The sequence below is a fragment of the Osmerus eperlanus genome, chromosome 14 (assembly GCF_963692335.1).
Source record: "Osmerus eperlanus chromosome 14, fOsmEpe2.1, whole genome shotgun sequence".
NCBI classification, from domain to species: domain Eukaryota; kingdom Metazoa; phylum Chordata; class Actinopteri; order Osmeriformes; family Osmeridae; genus Osmerus; species Osmerus eperlanus.
In genome coordinates, this window is record NC_085031.1 from 8,191,070 (window position 1) to 8,210,813 (window position 19,744).

The window sequence follows — 19,744 nt, forward strand, 5'->3', positions numbered from 1 at the left end:
ATCAGATTTGTCATCTTCCCACTCAGGTAACCCCACTAATAATCTGTTAAGATTTGTTCTTGTTCATGCCTGCATTTGGCTAAACATTTACTCATGGAAAATGGCAATCTCTCTAGCCAGGTTTTCAACAACAGCATGTTTGTTGTTTTGATTGGTGAATTTAGTCTGGACTTTCATGTTTTAGCAAATTTGCATGTTAACCAGTTTGTTTTCTGGTGGCTATCATAGCTATCCGTGAGTCTTGTCGAGTCATTTATTTGATTAGATTATCTTAGCCATAGGCACCATGAGTGTTCTGTGAATGTACCCTTTAAATGTGTAGTCCATGCTGCTTCTTATTATTTCCCATGGTAAATAATCCATGAACCCCAGGCAGTTCCAATTCCTTTGTATGGGGAATAGGTATTTATGACAGACCAACTATTGAGAATTTCCCAGACATCGTTAGACTAAATATTGTATCTCAACTTGTCCCAGCATGCATGCTCAGGACTTTGCTTTGCACAGTGAGAGGGGACAGACACACACACAACCTTATTTTGAATCTGTATTGGGTTTATCAGTGAGAAAAATTATATAATTCTTGAGTCTGTGTGAATTTACAAGATGCTGTCATGACTGTGTTGTGCTCCAAAATTATAAAACAATATGACATAGCTCTGTGTTTTATTCATCCAGACTAAACAATACCAAGCCAGACTGAATAACCAGTTTTCCTGTTTCCTGTTTCCTTATTAGTGGCAAGCACGACTCTTAACGTCTGCAAATAAATACATTGTAAATATTCGTAATTCCGGTTGCTTCCCCAGCACTTTAAATATTTACCTTTTAATGATGAATTGTACTAACATGTACAAAGAAATTCGTGGAGAATATGCATTTGGGGTGTAGTGGCCTAGGTCATTTGTGGCAAAGAGGTAGTTTTTTTTGTCTATATATGACTATGATTCTATGTTGCTGAGAGCACATTAACCCAGTGAGAGAAAGTGCTTATGTCTTGTCTTCTGCTAGACTCTGCTACTAAAGGGGGGACAAGTCCCACCCCAAAATGTGTTTTCGTATTCCATACACCATATTCCTCTAATAATCTCAACGTCACGCTGAGATCATGTTCTCTGTTCTCGGCTTTTCTCTGTTCATTCAGTGCCTTTTAGTCTTGAAGTACCACATTTGTTATATCTGAAGAGTCGCCGGTGACTCATGATCAGAGTTAAACCGCTGTGCGCTGGCTGTGCCATTGTTTTCCTATGCAGAGAGAGGTGGCGTCAAACGGAACCGCTATCCTTGGCGTAGCGCACCGCTCAAATTGTGTGTCGGTGTTGAGATCCAAGTCCATTTATTTAAACTTTGACCTCGATTGCCGCTGCCCATTCAAAGTGCAACCAATGAGCTAACAGCTGTAGGCTATTTGACATAGCCAGAAGCGACACATGCAATTGAGGAAAAAAGTGTATTTCAGAGTTCCCCGAAATGTAGCTATGACACAACGTTAAAAAGTGTGTCACAGCCGTCACGGCTGTCGCTTGCGGAGGGCTGGAGGCTGTGAAGCGTAGCTTAGACTGTCCTGGCGTCTCAGCCAGGTCAGCGACGGTCTCCGTAGTAACGTGGCAGTCCTGCATGAGCAGATGAAACGGAGCACATTTAACCGTATAGGCCTGTTGGCAACATCATCTGACAGTTTCGATTCATAGGGACATTTTGCAATTGGGCTTGAATGCAACTTTTAGAGTTTCTCAGTGACGTGTGTAGCTGTCAGCCCTTTCTTAGCGTTTTGGCTCAGACTCCAGACCAATCACTGACGTGTAGAATGATTATCTATGTCAGGAGACAAAGATGTCTTACCTGAGACTCCATGAAGTTCAGCAATGGAGCGAACAAGTCGCCATGAACAGGCATGGATGTATTTATCTGAGTGGACTGAGGCCCCTTAATAGAGGACCAAATAACTAAGGCTAAGAAGCCTATTAAAGTAAGCGTCGGTTTTGGTAGGAGCCTGATTTGCATTGATCAAAATGTATTGCGGTATTCAAAGAAGCAAGACATTCCACCAATGGTTCTATTAAATGAAGCATTCAAAAGATTGTATTGTGGACAGTATAATAGCCTACCAATAAACAAAAAAGAATAGTGGATGTAAAGTGAATCAATAAACTTCCTTGTCATAGTAGTATAATAGACTAGTGAAATCATTACTACAGTTTATAGGGTTAGGGAACTCTATCTCATAGGGGTCCGGCATTAGAACAGTCCAAGGGAGACATGCTTGCAAGTAACAAGTTTTTTTCTGACTGTTGCTGTGAGGGTTTTTTTGTGCAAGGGACAAACTGTACCCTGGCACACCTAACCTCCGAACCTTCCGAATAAATCAACTGGATATTGTCTGGAGAAAAATAACAAAACAGAGAGAGCATCAACAGGAAATAGCAACAGGAACTGGCTTGGTGTTACAGCTGTGGCATGCTGTATAATCCTGTTGCACGCTTGTTTCAAAGCTTCCGAGGTGTCGCTAGAAGTGGAAAGCCACTTTTGTGTCTGGGAGTAGTGTGAAAAGGCTATAGGCTGTTTGATTTTAAATAAGGACAAAGCAGGCAGCAGACACCAGGGAATCATAATACGTTTGCATGACAATCAGCCCAGACAATGAATGCCTGGAGAAACTGTGGCACACAATATGATACCCTAGTTTCTAAGCCATGCAGATAAGGTGACTGTTTGGAATGTCAATATATTCTTAGTTAAAACCACAAATTCACTCAGACCTAGTGTGACAAATGGATGTCCCTGGGGTATTGTTGAGGAAGCCATCTTGGATGTGTGTCTGAAGCGTGTCTCAGTCATTCCTCTCCTCTCTTACTCCGAATAAGATTATGACACATGAACACTCACAGCACTTTTCTATATACTTTAGCAAAGAAAGACAAATGAAGGCAAGCAAAGAGAGAACATAAGCTTTCATTCTTGCCAAATCAACATTTGTTTAATAAGTTAGTCAATAGAGCATTCTCTTTTACAACAAAGACCCATTACACTGCTAGAGTAATGGGAAGTTCCCCTGTGAGAGGGGCCAGTGATTCAGCACATCCTGAGGAAGATCTGTAAGAAGGAACTACGTGTGGACAACAGGACATTCAAGGAATGCAGAGGATTCATGGTCAAGCCATCAACCCCCTCTGACTAACACAGGCGTAGGTGTGTGTTTGTGTGTATGTCCGTGGAAAGAGAGAAATTGTGGTGGTGGTTGGGGGGTAAAAGAGACAGATTATATTACATCTGGATTGAGATTTTAAATACATTGTTAACTTGTCATCACCAAACGATTTTCTTTACAAAAAAAAACATTTGTAAAAAAAAAAAAACATTCTGCAACTCGGTAGCCTACTTGGTGCATTAAATCTCTCTGTTTCTCTCTCTCTCTCACACACACACACACACACACACACACACACACACACACACACACACACACACACACACACACACACACACACACACACACACACACACACACACACTTGTCATCTCATTCCACGCTCTCATTGCTCTCCACTAGTAAAGAGTAAAAAAGCTGCGCGGAGAGGGGAGGGGCTGAAACGGTTGGACCCCATTGTCCGTCAGCCGGTGCGCTGTGAGCCACGTTCCGCGGAGGACCTTTTCGATGTGTTGAAATCAGAGCTGGAAAACCAAATACTTAAGAGGCGTATGGCGAATCGTTTCTTGTGACAGATATCTAAAACTGCATATCAACGGGTCAGTGGTGCTTTCATTTCTTTCTCGGAGACACTTTCAAGACACTTTCGAAATGGTGTAAGATATTTACCGCATTTACTTTATTCACTCTACCCAGAGCCAGTGGCCGTTCTACAGGGATTACGCTTCATACGGTGTGTTGTCTGCTTCGAAGCGAAATGTGTAGTTCGGGAGACAGCAAAGGCGTGCATGGGGATTTGATTAGAATGTATTCCGCTAAGCATGACCAGCAATTTGAGAGTGAAATATGAGAGCAGAATGTGTAGATGATGCACTGCTGTAAACGTGCATAGGTGGTTACTGAAATGAAAGACGTATCCTTTCATCACCCATGGGGAAGATAAATCATAGTCACACATTGCTCTCTGGTATCTTATTACTTTCTCAGCAACATTGCAATTGGCAAAGTGATCAATTCTGTCCTGTCCGTGTGGGGCGTAATTCATGGTAACCTTCTCCGTATTCAATAATACCTGGAAGTTGGTGGCCAATTCCGTATTTTGTGATTTAACCCTTGTGCTGCTTCATAACGAACCATCGTTGTGTTTACCCAATTTTACCGAATACAAAAACAAATAAAAATAATTTTCTTTTAACCTTTGCAATGTGGGGGGTCTGAGACAGCCCAACGGTTAAAAGAAAATGCTTCACTTTGTTTTTGTATGCGGTAAAGTTGTCGCAATACGACGGTGGGTCACAATGACTGATGAGCCAGAATGACCCGAAGATAACACAAGGGTTAAAGCAGGATACATGTGGGAAAGGCTCCAACATGAAGGACACATGACTGTAAACATACTGTATCAAGGGATGAGTGATGCCCTGTAAAGGTAGGAAAAGAAGACACATATTTTAGGAACCAAAGTGATGTCTGGACAGCAGTTGGGATAGAGAGTAAGGGAAAGAGATAGAGGTGAGGAAAAACAGAACCTCTACATTGCAGGGGATTATTAGCTCCACTCATTAAAAGGTAAACAGTCATCACCCCCTCTGTACAGCTACAGCCACAGTTGCAGCTCAGTCATTACAGGTGTACTGGCGTCTCTGAGGAATGTGACTAATCTGACTAATGTATCTCCTTCTGACTGTCTGCTCTGTGATGTAGAATGCTGTAAGTCATTGTTGACTAGTTCAGTTTTCTCATTTTCCATTGATAAGATGTGTGAATATAGTTTTTTTCATGACAAGCAATTGATACATACTTGCATTGAAGCTGTAATATGGAAGAATCCGATCTTAATGAAAGGGGTACATACAAGGAGGGGGGAGGTGGGGCTTGTTGCAGTTACGCCGTCCAGACTCTTGGTCCTGATCCTTCAGTTCCAGGAGTAACCTCTCCCCTCCTGCCCCCCAAACATCCGAGCCAATCAGAGAAGGGTTTAAAATGGTCTCCTGTTGACAGATATAGACCCTGACTGAAACTGTGTCAGTGTGTGATATGTTCTTGTGACTTCTTACTGTTTTGTTGAGAACCACCACCTACATGGTCTAAGAGTGGAACAAGTAGCGATACGGGTAATGCGTGACTCTAACATTGACCACAAGGCTGGAGTTAGTGTACTCTAGATTTTTTGGGGGGGAGTGTTTAAAACCCATAAACCGTTCGAATAAGCAATTGTGAAGTATACACTCCACCTAGAGATTCACTCTGCTTATTTTTTTTCACAGATTAATGTTCAGTTATTAGTGGAATGTTTCATCATCTTTTTTTGCTGTAAACCTTAAACAAGGCTTACCCATACAGATCTAGGCTAAAGGATCGTACCCTAGATCCAAAAGGTTGATTGTGATGTTTTGAGTTTGACACTTGAATTGACAATGCTGCATTCATCCGTGTCAAAGAGCAACATCTGCCGTTGCTCTAACAAGATCTCTTCTTGAATGATGCATCTGAAATCAAACCCATTCCATTTTATAAACAGCAGGTTTCAACCTGTAGTTAAATTCAGGCTAACTTCAAAGGTGAACGTGAGAGCTACTGTCGCTTCCAGCGCTTTCTTGGGAGGTCCTACCTTTCATTAACTGCGATTCAGCATTGTAAATTCTTGTTGATCATTGACCATTCTGCTTGTCCATGTTTACTAATAAACCAAGCAGCGGGATGAGTATATATACTAACTGCAGTCTTTATCTGTCTTGTGTTTACCCTTACCACTCTACGTATGTGGGGGGTTGTTTGTGTGGGGGTGGGAGGGGGGTAGGTGTGTGTGGGGGTGGGAGGGGGGTAGGTGTTTGTGTGTGACAAGGCTGCAGCAGATGGCCTAATAACACACACAGTCTCAGCTAGCGCCAGCCCCCTACAGGGTTACTCTTTCAGCCCCCTTTAACCCTACTTTAACAGGTTTAACTTAGAACAGTGCCGTTTTCATACATGAATGGAAAGTCAGTCACAGTTGACAGTAGCCATATGCCATTATTGTGACGAAAACATCTGTTGTCTCTGTATTTCTTCCTAAATTCACCTTTTAAACAGCTCACAGGCTGATGTGCCACCGAGAATAAATCAATGGGTATTCCAAAGTGCAATTCCCCAAAGATAGAGGAAAGTCTGTAAGGTGGCTCATTTAGTCTCTGTCCAGTCTACACACAATATAGTCCATCCACATGGCAAGGAAGATGCCACAATCTGTGTCTTATCCGTCATGGATCTGTGAGGTGAGACATGTAAGTATCTGAGTCTCCAACATTATCAAATAAGAGCCATACACAAGTGTAGGAAATTACTTTGAAAACTTCAAAACAATTCTTACCCCCCAAATCCTTCTCCCCAACCCCCACCCAGACCACAAATGTTCAGATCTCCAATGTCTGAATGAACCAAAAAACCCAGAGAAATGTATTTGTGGGCCAGTATCCCATCCTGGGTCTCTGTGTTTGGATATGGCATGATGGAGTCACACACTAAATGTACTGTATGAGTTGCTCCAAGGCTGTCCAATTGAAGTGTGTTTAGGCTGGAAATCAAACTGCCTTACTTGAGAGGTGTGTGTGTGTGTGTGTGTGTGTGCATGTGTAAGTATCATGACCTGTGTGTTCCCACCTTCATCCATCCCACTAAAGGGTCTGTTATTACCACTGTGTCTTACCCTTTAATCAGAATACATGACTACATACCAACAATGGTTTTCACAATGGCCCTCACTGAAGAGTGAAGACAACACTGTTGTAATGAAAAGCTTTTCGCTTAAACAGCCAAATTAAACATTTTTCCTCAGCCTTTTTGTTTCTGAAAATGGTTCAGTGGTTAAAACTGGCGTCGGAGGAAGAGGGATGATTAGAAACTGGTTGTTTTCATTTTCAGGGCGCATAAAAATCTACCTGTTGGCTATTCTCTTAATCTTAAAAAGACAGCATTACAAAATTGTATCTTGTACATTTGTATTTTTTGTAATATTTGTATTTTTGTATTTTTATATTTTTATATTGTAATTTACGGCAACTTATATTTTATTTTATTGTATATTTAATTCTATTCTAATCCCACTTAGTACTGCTAGTTTATGTACCCTTAGTATAGATAGTCCACATATTTAAATTTTAGGTCCCTATATGTTTATTGTATGCACCTTCCTGCCAAAGCAAATTCCTTGTCTGTGCAAACTTTCATGGCGAATAAATCCCATTCTGATTCTGATTCTGATCTCTGCCTTACCTTTTTTTCAAGAAGAAGTTAAGATAAAACCTTAGCATCAAATCAGATGCTGCTAGATTAATTAAATATAATCCTATGTTTTTCTCATGGATTTCTTTCTCCTGTAATGTGTTTTTTCTCCAGGGGGAGACAGGGAGCGGATGACAGCCAACCATGAGACCTACCTTCTTATGGCCAACACCCAGAATGACATGGAGGATTGGGTGAAGACCATTCGCAGAGTCATATGGGCACCCTTTGGTGGAGGTTAGTAGACACACGCACACATGCAGCCAGGCTCTGTACCCGGGAATCATTTCATACACAGTGTGTTTCATTTTTGTGAGCTAATCGTTTCTTTACCTATGAAGGTTTCAGTTCAGTAAGTTGTCTCTGACTTTACAGCATATGTCACGCAAGTGTTGGATTCCACTACTGGCTGCCTATGACAAGCTGTAGTGCCTGTTTGATTGCAATGGCCCTGTATTTAGAGATAGCATGGCAGTGGAGAGTGGAGTGCAGGGCAATCAGAGAGGGTTCCTGATGCTGCTGTGACTAGATGGAGCTATGCCCCGCTGTGTTCTGTGCAGCCTAGTTTGATGCTGATTGCAGTTGACTGCTCTTCAAAAGCGCGAGTCATTTGTCTTCGATGCCACAGAGAGCTGTGTCACTCCTTGCCGGAGCTCACTGCCTAATGCATGTACACGCATACACAGACACATGCATACACAGGCACACTCGAGTGCAGGAAACTCGGAGCCTATTGGCTGGTTAATACCCCCGAGGTGTGATTAAAGTCCAAGAGTCCTGCTGGTTGGGTGCAGGCAGGGAGATCTTAAATCTAAGCCCCTCTGTGTTTGGACTAGAATAGCAGCAGAGCTGTGCTTCTGTTATGCTGTCCCCCATGGCTTTGCTGTCATGTTCCTCTGAGCGCTCACTGGGTTGTTGAATTAACCAACAACTCTCTCCTTTAAGCACTGCCCATGAAGCTCTGGGCTTACCTCTCTTCTTAGACCACATGCTCAAGAAATGTTACTATTTATCATTTGCAGAGTTAGGTAGAAGCTACCAGCCATACTAGGAACTATGCAGTTGCTTATGAGGGTTCACAAGGTCATGTTCATGGTCTGTTGTGAATTCAGGAAGCCAGCTGTACTGCACATTCTGACACAGAGATGATGTGTGGTCCTCCATACACGGAAATATCAGGTTTCTTTGGTGCGGATGATGGCGCATACTGAATTCTGGTCAGATCTTTGTGTGCAAATAATGTCATGCAGGTGTGTTACCCAGCTCACCTTCCAGCTCCCACCCAGGGTGATTCCCAGCCAGACCCTCCCACAGACCGCTCTCTGTCTCAGGGAGATGGAGTTCCACTCATGCAGGCCCTCCATGGCATTCTGAACATTACCGTGCCAACCCCAGGGTCAGAGGTCAGATGTCAGAGGTTGTCATTTCAGACAGATACCACGTCACCAGCCTCAGAGAAGGGTTGTGTTACTGTGATGTTAGTCGGGAGCCATGGAGCTCTTAGCACCTAGCTATCTCTTCTCTGTCAGTTGAGCCAAGGCGTCTGTGTGTGGGCTGGCTGAAATCTTATACGTTACTGGATCTTTTATTTTCTTATGGCTCGCTAGGTTTTTGTTCTGTGACAAGGAACAAATCAATATTTCTGCTGAAATGTTAGTTTGAAGCAAATTTATTCAATAAAAACAAATTCATAAGCTTAATGATAATTTGTCCTTTGCACAACCGTTTTTCTTTGCGATGTGGCAGAGATGATATAAGGATGTTGAAACAGCCAGACCTTTGGGACAGAGCTACCGTGCCTCTGTGCATGTCAGTTCCTTCTGATGGCTACCCTGTCAGAACTGCAGTCCAAGCTCCTCTAATAAACCTGAGTCTACAGACTGCTGGAGTGCTGTGGCTCTTCAGAGTGTGTGCCTCGGGCGCACTGACGTCCCATTATTAACAGGAGTGTCTACAGGAACATTTGTTGTGTCAGCTTTAAGAGAGGTGAGTGTGTCTGGAAATGCCACCACTCATTACATTACAGAGGCTTAAAGGCAGCAAGTGTTTCATGAAAACAATGTATTTTAAGTTTAGTCCCAGAGTGGTTAAACTACATCACTTTTGTCTGGTCTATTTTTTTAAATGGCTGTTTAGGCTTCATAATCTAAGAAGATCTGAAGATCCTTCTTATTATGAATTAAGTAAAGACAGTTTCTCTTCAACCCATGGGAGTTTTTCTTGTACATGGACGCAGTGCCCAACGTGTGTGTGTGTGTGTGTGTGCATAGGCTCTATCAATGTCTGGAGACCGGAAAACTATGCAGATCTAAAGCTTTCAGGAAGGCCAGCCTTAATCCCTTCTTGTACGCCATCCACATGAGACCCCTTCAAATGTGAATCAGCCTTTTTCTACTGGGATTGACACAGACAAAAGGCAAGAGGAGACTGGCAGGAAGTTAGAGATGTATGAATCGGTGTGTTGGTAGGAGCTTAGTGGGTGTACGTATTCTCTGCTCCAGTGGGTGAGTTGGCTGACTGACCACAGGCTCCAAAAAATACAACAACCAAGAAACCATTTTAATGAATCAGATGATTTGAACCTGTCTCGATTCACTTTGATGTCCTTTCAGTTTAAATTCACTGTAGCAGTCTTCCTATTTATTTGGTGTGCACAGTTTGCACCCTGGGAGGCCGAAATCTGGTGTTTGAAGGTGTGTGTTTGTGTGTTTGAAGGTGTGTGTTTGTGTTCATGCCAATTGGCAAAAAGGGAGTGTGGAAGTGGACTATATCAAAGTTGCTTGTTTAAAGATGTCTTCCACAAGAGCATTATAGCAACTTTCCAATATGTGTCAAGGTCAGCAAAACATATTAATGTGATTTTGCTTCCTTTAATGTGTGATATTTCAAAGCGCTAAACTAATTAAATATGTGTTGTCTGCAAATTAGCAATATGTATGTAACCATGGTCATAACTGAACCTCAGGCACTTGGTTGAAAAGCTAATAATGGGACAAAACGGAACCAATTAAGTCTGCTATACTCTGATGTTCTAAGGCTGAGGGCTGTTCTAATGTTGATGCCTGTTCTAATGTCGATGCCTATGCTACACAGGGATCTTTGGCCAGAAGCTGGAGGAGACGGTGCGCTACGAGAGGCGTTTCGGGAACAAGCCGGCCCCTATGCTGGTGGAGCAGTGTGTGGACTTCATCCGCCTCTGGGGGCTAAGAGAGGAGGGCCTCTTCAGGTTGCCTGGCCAGGCTAACCTCGTCAAAGAGTTACAGGATGCCTTCGACTGTGGGGAGAAGCCCTCCTTTGACTGGTTAGACTCTTAGACTTTTATTGTTGAAATTAATCCTCATTCAATGACCAGGCCAATTCCACAGAAGACGATTAACAAGATGTTCTGGAAAAATCCACATTCTGAAGTTGATTGAATTGGGCTCAAGCCGTAGACCTATTGGGGGGAAGTGGTTTTTCATGTTACAAATCTCATTCGTATTTATCCAAATCAATTTCTCTGTCCTGATTATATTTGCTCATTTCTGTCTGAGGCCAGTCAGGATGTTACATATTTCTTTCCCACACTAAGTGATTTGACTGGAAAATAAATGTAGGTATGAGAGTGGGGAGCTGAGAGCGTAGCTCCATAAACCCAACACTCACTCCTGTCACTGTATTACCATCTGACAGCCCAGACAGGCACACACCGCTCACCTGGAAACAGTGTTCATATGCTTGTCACTCTAACTCGTAGGCCCTTACCTCTTTAAGATGTGGTTTAGGCTGTCAAATCAGACGTTTATTTTTCTCCTATTGGTGTTGTCAACGTAATCCTTTCCTTAGCCTCGGACAGGATTCATACGGCATGTTATATTTAAACTACATTTACTAACCTACATTTCTGTGCCGTCCCACTGAGTAACTTGAGGAGCAGCTTACCTTTTCCGAAAAGTCCCTCACTCAACTTTTTGAAAAGCAGTCAGCTCAATTTAGCCGACTAATCTACATGCTGGCGTGCAACTGTAGCTTCTGTAAAAAAAAGAAAATGCACATGCAAAGCATAGCATTGTATTCAGTGTCATCCAACTCATGCCAATCATTGACAGTGCTACAGTGGAACACTCTCCCCATATTCCACATTCCCGTCGCAGGAAAGCGGAGAAGGTTAGCCTAGCTACATGGAGGCGCTAATTGGCCATGTTTAAGTTTAGCCTGTTCTCACACTGGAGGTGTAGCTACTGATAATTACTGCTGCTGCTGTGTGTAAAGCCTGTCAGAGAGGAAAGGTGAGGCAGCTTCAAGCCATCCTTCAGAGACACACTAAGGAACAGGGGCGGGTGTGGTTTAGAGCTCTGTGCTGTAACATGTCATAACTCAGCTCAACCCTTACCTTACCCTGAGCCCCCCCACTCCCCCACCCTCTCCGACCCTCATAAATAATATCTGTTTAGGATCTAATCTGTGTGGTACATCCTCCAGGGCCTCGACAGGAGGAGTTGTAAATCAAACACACAGGGCTACCCACTGATTTAAGATCAACTGATGATTGGCCCTTGTTTCTGATGGCCCAAATGAATGGACTACGGCTCCTCTTCCCCTCATCCCTTATGCATCCCCCGCTCCCCCAACTCTCTTCTGCTAAGTTCCGTGTCACAACATCTCATCTCACTCTTTCCACTGATTTGATTAGTTTGGCCTATTTCTCTCTCTTCATCTTGCCGTCTTCCCCTCTCCGCCGATACAGTACATCTTTGTCTCTCGTTCTCTCCGCAGTAATACAGATGTCCACACAGTTGCATCTCTCCTGAAGCTTTACCTTCGAGAGTTACCCGAGCCTGTCATCCCCTTCTCTAAGTATGATGAGTTCCTGGCCTGCACCAAGATGCTCAACAAGGAGGAGGAAATGGTGAGAGGAGCGACCTCCTGAAATTACCCCCATTTAAATCTTTTGGTTTTTGGTTCACCTTGTGGTTCACTCTGGAGCCCTATTAAGCAAGAAAATTAAATTAAATACCTTTGTGGATTAATACAAACAACATGACTCTTTGTTCTGAACTGCAAGCATTTTTTATATTTAAAGGTTAATTGGGCTGTGTTGTGAATTTGAATGCCATTTGAATTCTGTTTGAAGGTAGAACTAACAGCTTGCACATTACTGTAATTTGGATGTTATTATATCCACCTTGATGTCAGTTTATTTTCCACCACATTAGACCATAGCATGCCCATTAGTTATTTCCTCTGTGTATGAAACTGTGGTGTGTATTTTTTCAGGGAATGAAAGAACTAAAAGGCCATGTGGAAAGCCTACCTCCAGTGAACTACAATTTACTCAAGTACATATGCAGGTACAGTACAGTCCTGTACACAGGGTTACTTGTAACCCTCATATATATTGTTTGACAGTACACCTCTCATTGGCATGAGTTGGCAGAGTTTTGTTGTGCTTCCTAGGTTTCTAGATGAAGTGCAGTCCTATTCCGGTGTGAATAAAATGAGTGTACAAAACCTGGCCACAGTCTTCGGTCCAAATATCTTGAGGCCAAAGCTGGAGGACCCTATGGCGATGATGGAAGGTCAGCATTTCTCTTATTGAACTCTGTCTGTGCTTTGTCTGTCCTGAGACGGGGTTCTGAGTGTGTTCTGGTGTCGTCAGGTACCGTGTTGGTCCAGCAGCTGATGGCTGTTCTGATTGGTCGCCATGACGTGCTGTTTCCGAAAGGTGACGACAGCCCCACAGCACTGGAGCTGTGCAACAACAACAACAACGACCTCCTGTCGCCTCGGCGCCTCGGCGCCATGACGACGGGCCAGAAGCAGAACGCAGAGAACAACAACACACAGGCTGTGAGGCAGTGTGTTTGGGAGACCCCCGAGTCGCCGCAGCGCCAACAAGTGGACAACGGCTCGTCACGCCCCTCAAGCCCGCGGAACGGCTTCATGGGCATCACTGGCCGCTTCGACCAGACCCGCAGCCCACCACTGATGGTGAAGAAGAACCCGGCCTTCAGCAAGGGCAGCGGCATCGTCACCAATGGCTCCTTCAGCTCCTCTTCCTTGTCGGATATCACCCAGGAGAAGAGCCTGGCCGTGCCAGGGGGGGGCGCCCTACAGGTCCGCCGCACCGGCACTCTGAAGGGCTCCGGCACCAAGATGGGCACCAGCGGAGTTCCAAATGGAGGCGGCGCTGGCGGAGTACGCATGGGTGTGTCCAGCACGGATGTGGTTAATGGGACCGTGAACGGACGCAATGGGCTATGGGTGCCCAATGGGTACGTTACACTACGGGACAGCAAGCCCCGGGACTGCCCGGCAGGGGAGCAGACGAGCCAGAACCGCCTGTCGACGTACGACAATGTCCAGAACCAGCAACAGCAGAACCAGCAACAGTACCAGCCTTGTCTAGTCAGCAGTAGCGAGGACAAGCAGAGTGTCGACAGCGCCACCTGGTCTACGTCCTCCTGCGAGATTTCTCTCCCCGACAACTCCACCTCCTGCCGTTCCTCCACCACCACCTGTCCAGAGCAGGACTTTTACGGGTGCCACTACGAGGACCCCTTACTCCTGGATGGGGCCTCCCAGGATGAGGCCCCCCAGCCGGGGGGAGGGGATGGGGAACACCAGAACGAGAATGGAGGAGGGCGGGGCAGCCGTGCCACCAGCAGCAGTGACAACAGCGACACGTTTCCTGTGAGCAACGGAGCAGGAAGTCACAGTGCCCTGCACAGCTTGGTGGCCAGCCTCAAGCAAGAGATGCAGAAACAGAAGTTGGAGTATGAAGCAAGGATCAAAAGGTACTCTACCTCAAACTACAGCTTGTACTTTACGATTGCATGCTCGGTTTCTGTGGCAATAAAATGGGAAGGGAATGGGAGTCAAGAGTTCTCAGGGTTCTAGTGATGTTATTGCAAGTGTCAAGCATAGAATAAACAACCACTGTCTTGTAAAGGTTCAAATATATCATCATATCACCCTGCAACAGAAAACCAAAGCTTTCAAAAGACCTCAGAGGAGAATGTTGTTGTTCTTTCCCTCTTCTGTCTAGTGCACCATACTCGCAACACACCACACATTTACCTATATGCAAATCCCACATGTTAATCCCAAAGTGCTTAATGTCACCTACACAAGTTACACATTTAACCAGTATTTAACTTTTATTCTGGTTTCCATTGTCATTTTCCAATGTGTTGTTTTCCAGCTTGGAACAGCGTAACCTGGAGCTGGAGACGGAGATGGTGGGTCTGCACGAGGAGCTGGGCCAAGAGAGGAAGAAGTACACCATGGTGGAGATCAAGCTGCGCAATGCAGAGCGGGCCAAGGATGACGCCGAGCGCAGGAACCAGATGCTGCAGAAGGAGATGGAGCAGTTCTTTTCCACCTTTGGTGACCTCACAACCGACCCCCGGCCAGAGCGTGCCAACACAATCTGGATTCAGTGACGGGGTGAGGGGCTTTACCATCTCAGTACAGGGTGTGAGAAAATGCCCAAGAGGCGGAGATGAGGGTCGAGTGAGAGCTCGAGAAAGAAGCCAGCGGGGAGGAACTTTGGGGAGTCGGTGTGTGTGCTGCTTTGCGGGAAAGCCGCAGGACATTGAACGATGCAGACTGTGAAGGGGACTCGTTCCATACAGAGGGCAACATTTTGCTCCCGCTCTTGTGTAATGCCGCTATCAAAAATATAACGCTCCGAGCATTTTATATTTTTCATGGCACCTAAGTTGCGTTTGCGTAGATTCCGCAAACGGGCCAGGGAGTATATGTCAAAAGTTTGGAGTTGTCAGGAAAAAGGTGTCGTGAGGAAGAGCGGTGCATTGGAGAAGTGCTGCTTCTCCTCCCAAAAGGGCCTCTTCATCATCTTACACTACATATTTTCTTTCCATAACCATAATTCAAATAAAGGCCATCAATCAGTCAACCAAGCACATTTAATTTATAGAGCAATATACATCTATAAAAAGCGCGCAAGTGTCTCCATTGCGTACATGTTTATGTGGTTTGCACCTGGAGAGGTTGAGGCAGGATAGAGTAGGCAGGATGTCAAAACAATAATAAAATCATCTTAAAATAACCACGGCTGAGGCAGAGGAGATTACGGTACCACAGGACGGGAGCGGCTTTGGGACAGAGCCAGGGTTCGAATTACTGGGAGGCTTGGGGGGGTTTGACCCACCTAATTAAGACTTGGACCCCCCCCCCCCAAAAGAGGTAAAAACAACATGTTTTGGGGTTGATACACGCCCTGGAGCAGAAGTTGACCCCCCCCCCCCCCCCCCCCCGATTGTTATTGTATAATTCACACTCTGGACATGGCTACCATATGACAATAGTGTTTGATTTGATGTGTATTTATTATACAGGCATGTCAATTACATAAAGCCTCTTACTTTATCGAACTTTAGACAAAGGCATTACAATAGGGCGTTAGCTGGTACCGCGTAACCTTTTCTGTTTTTTACACGCCCGTGGACTACTCGACTTATGTAAAAAAAAATCTAGAGAGAAAGTATAAAGCTGGAAGATATTTCCTGCAGGGACACAAGCTCAGAACCTCATCAGCTGCCAGCCATAAACTGCTAAGACACTTCATAGAAACAGCATATTTCCTCTAATGACCCAACCCAATTTGATCTACCATTACAATTAGCCTACATGTTTGGTATCATGGACCTGCGTCTGAATATAGAGGGAAACAATGCTGAAAAACAAGAACATGTATCTGTATGTATGTATGCTTATGTGTGTATGTATGTATGTATGGAAAAAGCTTGCCTGAATAGTAATATTTTAAGCAGAACTATCCATGTGTGACATTTTTATATCAAGGCTTTTCCCTGCACTTATGTTTTGTTTTCCTGTAACGTGGTACGAGTTGTTTGCTCTATTTGTTTTCTTGTGTCGCATTGAATGATATACAGGCTATGCTTCTGTGCCATCACACTTGGGCCATGACCAAAACGGATACAGAACATGTAAGTATTTTATAGAACACGGTAGACACTGCTTTTATGTCTGTACATTAGATTTTTCAGACAGGAACTGTCTGTAATAATGAAGAATGTTTTGTATATATACTAAAGACTTTGGACATAAGTCGTCATTCAACTTGTGATAAACCATCTCCAACTGATATGTATCATTAATTGAAATGTGTTTGATTGTGATGATAACACAACAAAATATCCACCTGAAATGATCTTGTGAAGTTTTGACGATTTTGTGAGTTTATGGGAACTGTCGTTCTTATGTACTGTAGGTGTGTAGATAGGCACTGTATCTGGTAATATATAAAATGTCATGGAAATATACTGTTTCCACCCTTGTGTAAATTGAAATGTATTTCAGACAATACCACCTCTTGGTATGAACACCTACTGTTGATAACACATGGGAAGTGCAACTCAATTGTGAATGTGTAGCGTAACTGTGAAGCAGAGGATGTAGCTGGTTGTACAACTTCCGGACCATAAGTTAAGTTGGCTTAGAACAGTAGAAATCTTTACATAAAATGTGTCAGGTGGGCACGAGAGAGAGAGAGAGAGAGGGGGGGGGGGGGGGAAAGAGAGGGAGGGTTTAACAACAGGAACATTTTAATTTTTATGGAAATCACTGTTTTCATGTGTGTAGGAAGCAGCTTTATTGGGACCTGTGGCTGGACATTTGTGTCTCTGTCACGCTGTCAGTGACAAGGGCCTTCTGGTGTTGCTGCTGGTTGAGAGGACCCCATTAGGCGGACCCCAAGGAGCGCCTGTCACAAATCTCACACAGGACGTCTGGAATGTACAGACGAAAAAGTGCCTGAACAACAGAGCGGGGAGGGGTGCCCACATTTTCTATTCCGCAGTGTTCACCAAGAGATAATAGGCTTAAGTCAAGCTGACAGTGTTAAACCAGAGCTGTAAATTCCATACAGAGACGCAGATTATTAGAGTGGAGGAAGGAAGGGGGGGGGGGGGGGGCAGCAGAAGGAGGGGTTATTTATATGCCTTGCTTGATACAAAAATACTTCAAACAGTTGTCAAGAATTATACATAAAAAATCATTTGTGTCCTTTGCTGTTAGCGTATTTCGAATCTTGTGTTTGATCAATGTCTTTCAAGGTTGTCATTGAAAACTGCTGTATTTTAAAGAAAAATACTGAATGTCTAGTACGAATGGTGATATAACCTGAGCAGCACGATCACAGAGTATGCTCTATGTCTCACTAGTGGTTGGTCAGTTTAGGCCGTGTCAGTCCTCAACTGTAAAGCAGAACAGTGTTGAGAGAAGCCACCAGAAAGTTCTCAGCGTGGTTTGGCTCTGCTGAAGCATTCTGTCAAATGCATGATGCACCAAACACTGGCTACGGGAGATGAGGTGCGAGGTATGCACAACATTAGTTTAAATTTGTCAGGTAGAGAGGCAGGTGTGATGTGTCTAATTGAATATCACTCTGCTGTTAGGTGGGAAAAGGTCACTGAACACATTTTCATTCTGCCCCATTTCACCTCATTTTGGCTGATACATCATTAATGGATGCTGGACTCAGGATTGGTTTCTTACGGTGACAGAGTCTGGAACATTACCGGAGCCTCAGTTGTCATGCAAATGCAGCTCTGTTTTTGGAGATTGGAAAGAAAGACAGATGGTAGCAGTGTGAAGCCAAAGAGAGAGAGAGATCTGGCACAGGCCTACAGTAGCAGATACAAGTAAGAAAAAAGCGTTTTCATTTCCAAGGGCAAAGGTTTTATTTTCAATCACATACATATATTTTTACATACACATTATCTTTAAAATGTTGCGTTTTCAACAGCTTTCAATTGTATTTTTAGAACGGTTTCTTTTCTTTCCAATGTTTTGATGTGATGGGAACGCTAGCTTGAAGCTTGTACATTAACGTAAAAGCTGTCAGTGTTCACCAGATATACATTTTCAACCTGACATGTCAACAGAATGGTTTAATAATAGCAGGAAACAAACAACAAGAAAAGGAGAACAAACTCTAGAAAGAATCATCACCTGATTCAGATTTATCAAAGAAGATTAATCAATTCTATATATATTTTTTTTAATTGTCACCAAATTCTAACCATACTGTAGATGTAACATAATGGTCCCAGCTGCATCCTGTTCTTTATTAAAATGTATATTTGTGGATTTGTTTATTGCATTGTGTACAATATGATCATCAATAGAAGTTACAAATGCAAGTTTTCAACCGAAGTGATTAAAACAGTTAAAATCAAGAATTGGACACTGTCCAAACCCAACATTTTTCTGTAATGAATCAAGATATACAGACAGGACTTTTCAGTTGCTAATGTGTGTCTCAGTGATAAAAACAAAAAATAGAATGTGGTTAATTCTGGTGAAGGAGCATATTACAGAACCTTCACAAACACTTTGGAAACAGCAGTATGTCATTTCTAAGTATTGCAAAATATCTATATTGACCCTTCACGATGCCTTTTTCACCGGCATATTTGGACCCAATTCTAATTTTATTTGAATTATTTTATTTAACGTGACTAAACTTGAATATACCTTCCTTATATTTCCAATCACATACAGTATCATCATATTGTTTCACAAGATTACACCACACTACTTTAGGTCTCTTACTAGACCCTGCCAGCGACTCCTGCACAAGGGCCAGCAAACAATACTAACAAGTCAGACCCTTAGAAAGACACAACATTTATGTCCAAAAAACTGCCTCAGCAGAGACACTGCCTCAGCAGAGACACTAAGTCACATTGAGTGCAGCGTTTTTGATAGTAGTGATAAATGCTGGTTTCTTTGAAATCACACACACACACACACCGATGGCAAAGCAGTGCAGCATAATGTGTTGTGTAAAATACACACAGATCTACATTCATCACTGACACCCACATTAAATACTGCTGCGCCAAGTTTCTCTATGAGAAGCAGTTGGACCTTAGTGAGTTGGGATACAACAGGCTATGGAGCACCTTGTAGATCAACGAATAACCAAGAATGTTGTTTTAGAGTTTTTACTTTTACACAAACTATTCTGTATGGATTTTGTAGTTAGGAAGAGATTCCTGCCATCAAATAAGAAGAGACCACTCCCACAGCAAGTAACAGTAGTGATTAAATATGGTTTAAAAAAATGTCCGGTAGAAAATGTATAACAGCTCATAACCATGTAGTTGTGTCGTCTAGCTTAACTTTGTTTGTTCACAACCATTGGTATGAAATTATGATAGTCATTCCTATTTCAAATAATGAACACGTTAATAGGTATTGTTCCACCCTGTTTTATAAATGTCTTGAAGACCCTGAACAGAAGCCCTTGCCCCACAGTAGCTTATCCTGGAGACACCGCCAAACACCTGCTTCTCACTTCTG

General features: G+C 43.4%; 1 protein-coding gene across 1 annotated transcript in view; it reads left to right on the top strand.

Moving 5' to 3' along the window:
- arhgap24 (Rho GTPase activating protein 24) overlaps positions 1-14,963 on the top strand; it is a 53,073-nt gene extending 38,110 nt beyond the window's left edge. The window contains exons 4-10 of the mRNA XM_062477625.1: positions 7,523-7,645; positions 10,502-10,709; positions 12,164-12,296; positions 12,665-12,738; positions 12,845-12,966; positions 13,047-14,184; positions 14,592-14,963. Coding sequence (XP_062333609.1) covers positions 7,523-7,645; positions 10,502-10,709; positions 12,164-12,296; positions 12,665-12,738; positions 12,845-12,966; positions 13,047-14,184; positions 14,592-14,832 — 2,039 coding nt within the window. The 3' untranslated portion in view covers positions 14,833-14,963. The remainder of the gene's footprint in view (positions 1-7,522; positions 7,646-10,501; positions 10,710-12,163; positions 12,297-12,664; positions 12,739-12,844; positions 12,967-13,046; positions 14,185-14,591) is intronic.
- Positions 14,964-19,744: the final 4,781 nt, after the last annotated feature.